The 4,139-nt window shown below is 62.2% G+C and overlaps 1 protein-coding gene across 1 annotated transcript; it reads right to left on the reverse strand.

Annotated features, from left to right (window-relative positions):
* Positions 1–461: 461 nt before the first annotated feature.
* On the reverse strand, positions 462–2,336 carry LOC133270198 (serine/threonine-protein kinase pim-1-like; the record flags this gene model as incomplete). The annotated part of the gene is given in 7 exon segments (XM_061455192.1): positions 462–561; positions 563–656; positions 897–1,073; positions 1,281–1,647; positions 1,910–1,960; positions 2,055–2,156; positions 2,256–2,336. Coding segments are annotated over 7 exon segments (933 nt in total), but the record flags the coding sequence as incomplete, so codon positions are not given.
* Between the last annotated feature and the right edge of the window lie 1,803 nt (positions 2,337–4,139).

Below are 4,139 nucleotides of genomic sequence, written 5' to 3' on the forward strand. Positions count from 1 at the left end.
CCATTGGAGTAGCCACGGTGCCTGTGTCCATTGTTGGTGTCACCGTAGTGGTTGTGGCTGGTGCTGGAGTAGCTGCAGTGCTCGTGGCGGGTGTTGGAGTAGCCGCTTTGTCTGTTGCTTTGCTGTCAGATCTTGTCTCTCCTCACTGCAGAGCATGAGAGACTGAATCAGCCTTGCTCGGGGTAAGTGCTAATCAGAAACCACTATACAATCGGTGTGTTACCAGCGTTATCCTCAGACTAAAGCCCAACCTCACCACTGCCCCAGCTACAAGGAGGAGATATAACTCTTATGAGGTGTCCCTCTGACACCTATTGCTCTCCAAAGAACCCAGAAACCAATCCCCACAAGCCCCCCAATAACTGCAAAAGTCCCCCCAAAACACCCAACCTCACCAAACTCCCAAATCCCCCAAACCCCAAAAAAACCACCCGCTCTCCGCAAAACCCAACCTGCCAAAACCCCCAAACCCCACACTCCCCCCAAGAGGCACCCCCAGCTTACTTGCCCAGCTGCTGGCTCAGGCTGTGAGGGTGGAGGGCGGCTGTCTCCTGGGGCAGTGGATGTTTGCAGCCAAGGGTGGTTGAACACATCGTCCAGGGATGGCCTGTCGCGAGCTCTCATGGACAAGCACCACCTGATGAGGTGCTGGCATTCTGGGGAGAATCCGGGAACTGCCGCTCAGTTGCAGGAGGCTCCTGCCTACCTTGTGCCACCGTCCGCAGCGCCCAGGCCTGGGTGCGCTCAGAGCTGCACCCAGACCTCCTGCTCCATGACTCGGTTTGGAGGAGAGCAGGATGGCAGGACATGGGCCACCTCCTCCAGCTGACCAAGGGAGATCAGCTGCCACCCCTAAACCCCGACCTTCCCCTGCTGCTGCGAAGCCAGGTACCTACCGACAGAGATCCGGCGCTGGAAGAAGAGCTGCCCGCTGACGATGTCCTCGCAGCACCGGAAGGGGAGGACCCCGCACACCATCTCATACAGCAGCACGCCCAGGGACCAGATCGCCGCCGGACGGCCGTGGTAGCAGTGCCAGCGGAACCACTCCGGCGGGTAGTACAAAGGTGTTCCTACAACAGGATACGGGCGCACCTCATTAGGCAGATGCCGCCTGCTCCTGGATTCTCGCCCGCGGATCCCCAGGGATGCAGGGGCTGCACCGGTGGCGCCACGGACGTGGGGACGCACACTCGGTGTGACCCGCCACCTCGTCATCAGCACGTGACTCTTGTTCACAAACTGCCCGGTACGGGAAGCACCCTGGGCTGTGGGCTCACCGCTAAATTTGGTGTAGACCGTGTCCGTGAGGAGGGTGCTGCAACCAAAGTCAATTAGCTTGACCTCTCTGGTGGCCAAGTTGATGATGATGTTCTTGGGCTTGATATCCCTGTGCAGGACACCGCGGCTGTGGCAGTGCCGCACAGCCACCAGCACCTGGAGGAAAATGCCCCGCGCCAGATCCTCGGGCAGGAACCTCCATTTTTTGATGAAGTCGGAGAGGTCCTGCGATGGCTCCGGACGCTCCAGAACCAGCACAAAGGAGTGGGGCAGCTCAAACCAATGGAGGAGCTGGATGATGGCACTGCAGCCGGAGCGCACCTTCCTCAACATGGCTATCTCCAAGGGAATGCGAGTGCCGCTGGGCTGCAGGGGGACCACGGCACTGTCAGCAGGGCCGATGCTGGCCCGGGGCTCCTGTGCCTCCCTGCCTGGGATGCTCTGATGCCCTCCTGCAGGTGCCCCCCGCAATCCCCAGGGATGCTCTGGTGCACCCCTACCCGGCCCGTGTCCCCTGGTGACTCCACACCCACTCCCCTCTCGCTGTTCCACTTTCCCCCCTGCCGGCCCCACCGGCTCACCCCCACCCGCTCTGCCCCGCACTGTCCCGGTGGCCCCGCGCACTCACCCGCTCGCCCCACGAGGAGATGCGCTCCCGAGCCACTTGTTTGATCGCCACCTGCGAGCCAAGGGCAGCGCTGGGCTGAGCTGAGCTGAGCTGAGCTGAGCTGAGCCCCGCCGCCTCCCCGGCCCGCCGCCGGGCCCGCCCTTACCGGGCTGTTGTCACACAGGCGGAGCCCCGAGTACACGGACGCGAAGCCGCCTCTCCCCAGCAGCGGTCCCACGCGGTAAAGCCGCTCGAAGCTCTCCTTGTCGTGCCCCGTGCGACAGACGCGGCCGCTGTCGCTGCGCGCGAGGTCCCCGCCGGCCCCCACCGGGCGCTCCGGGCCGAGCGGAGCCGCATCATTCCCGGCCTTTCCCGGCCGAGGCTCCGCGGCGCGCCGCTCCCCGCCGGTCCCGGAGCGCAGATAGGCCGACGGGTCAATGCGGGTCAGGAGGAGCACGGGCACCTTGCCCGACCGCGCTGCCGGTGACGGCACCCCCGCAGCAGCACCGCGCTCCGGGGTCTCGGGGGTCGCGGCTGCCGGGAGGCTGCGGGGCGGGGAGGGAGCGGGCGCTCCGCCGCCGGTCCGCGCTCCGCCGCCGGTCCGCGCTCCGCCGCCGGTCCGCGCTCCGCCGCCGGTCCGCGCTCCGCCGCCGGTCCGCGCTCCGCCGCCGGTCCGCGCTCCGCCGGGCACCTGTGGATGGTGGCGGCCCCCGAACGGCCCCAGGCGGGGCGGGGCCTGGGGGCGGGCCGGGGAGCGCCAGGGGCCGGCGCTGCCTCGCCAGACCCAGACCCAGCGGCGGCGGCTCGCCCAGCGCCGCCACTGCCAGTACCGGGAGAGGGGAGCGGTGCCGCGAGCCCCTGCGGGGGGACGCTGGGGGGACGGGGGAGGCACCATCGCGGGGAGCGGCGGAGGGCGGGCTCCGGACCGCCGAGAGCTGCCGCCGCCGCCTCACCTGGTGCTGCTGCCCCTGCTGCTGCTCCTACCGAAGCCGCTGCCGCTCAGAAGCCGCTGCCGAAGTCGCTGCTGCTCAAAAGCCGCTCAGAAGCCGCTCAGAAGCCGCTGCTGCCGCCGCCGCCGCAGCCTCGCTGTCAACGGCTCTGTCCACGCGCGGCCCGGGCGCCCGCTGCCACCGGGCGGAGCGGCCGGCGGGGGGGGTCTCGCGGCCGCGGGAGCCCGGGGAACGGCGGAGCGGGCCCTGCCCAGCCCCGCGGCCGGGCTCGTGCGCCCCCCGCCCGGCAGCAGCATCCCCGCGGCCGAGCCTTTGGAAACTGAACCTGAGCCTTGGGACCCTGCGAACGAGGCTTTAGAACTGAAACCGGAGGCTTTGGGAAGTCACAAGGAGGCTGCGATTTACTGCTTATTTTATCCCCTTTTTCCTTTCCACAGAGGTGGATTGAGGTGAGATTGTGATGAACACATAAATGTATTGGCTTTCTCAAATCATAGGTGTGCTCACGTGCAGGATATAACTGTACGAGTTTACAGTAACAGAAACAAAACACGCTAAAGATACCAGACCAGACACCAAGTTAAAATGGTTCAGATCTCTTGATCTAAATGGAGTCACATAGCAAAAGAATTTGTAAAGGTAAGAGAAGGTGGGGGGTGAAGCTTGGTATAAGGAAAGCTAGTGCCTGGAAAACATAAAGTACTGTTTAGCTTAACTTAGGCTGTAGAAAGAGAACAATGTTTATGTTGTAAGTCCGTGGGATGTAGTGGCCCCACTTAAACATGAGTTAATTGTTTCAGGCTAGTCTTCTAAAGTAGTTTTAAAGAGCAATGTTTGTGTTGTAAGTCTGTGGTGAGATAACAGGCTTTAGTGGCCCCACTAAAAACGAATGAGTTATTTCACACCATCCTTATCAGTTAGTTTGGAGACAGAGCCTCCCAAGGCTCTGCTAGCTTGGGATACTCCTTGTCTGCCCATCCTGCAACAAATTTTGCAGGAAGGTCACACTGTTTTAAATCCTTGCTAGTTATCAGAATAATTACAGATATAGCTGGTTGTGTGATTGCTGGGGGGTCCAACTGTGCCAGAGGTGAAAAATACACCGTGAGGAAGACTGCTTACTTCATCTTGAAGACCCCTGCTCACAAGAGGAAGACTGTTTACTTCATCCTCAGGCCCCCTGCTCACAATCACCACAGAGCAGTGCGCAGACGCCAAGAGGAGGAGACTTGTGAGAATAAATTCTTGAAGCTCGTTATAATATCCCCCGCCTATATGCGGGAATTATGAATATGCATGTA

This window comes from Pezoporus flaviventris, unplaced genomic scaffold (assembly GCF_033815535.1).
Source record: "Pezoporus flaviventris isolate CSIRO_AGI_PZ_B2104156 unplaced genomic scaffold, CSIRO_AGI_Pfla_v1 ptg000019l, whole genome shotgun sequence".
In the NCBI taxonomy this organism is placed as follows: Eukaryota; Metazoa; Chordata; class Aves; order Psittaciformes; family Psittacidae; genus Pezoporus; species Pezoporus flaviventris.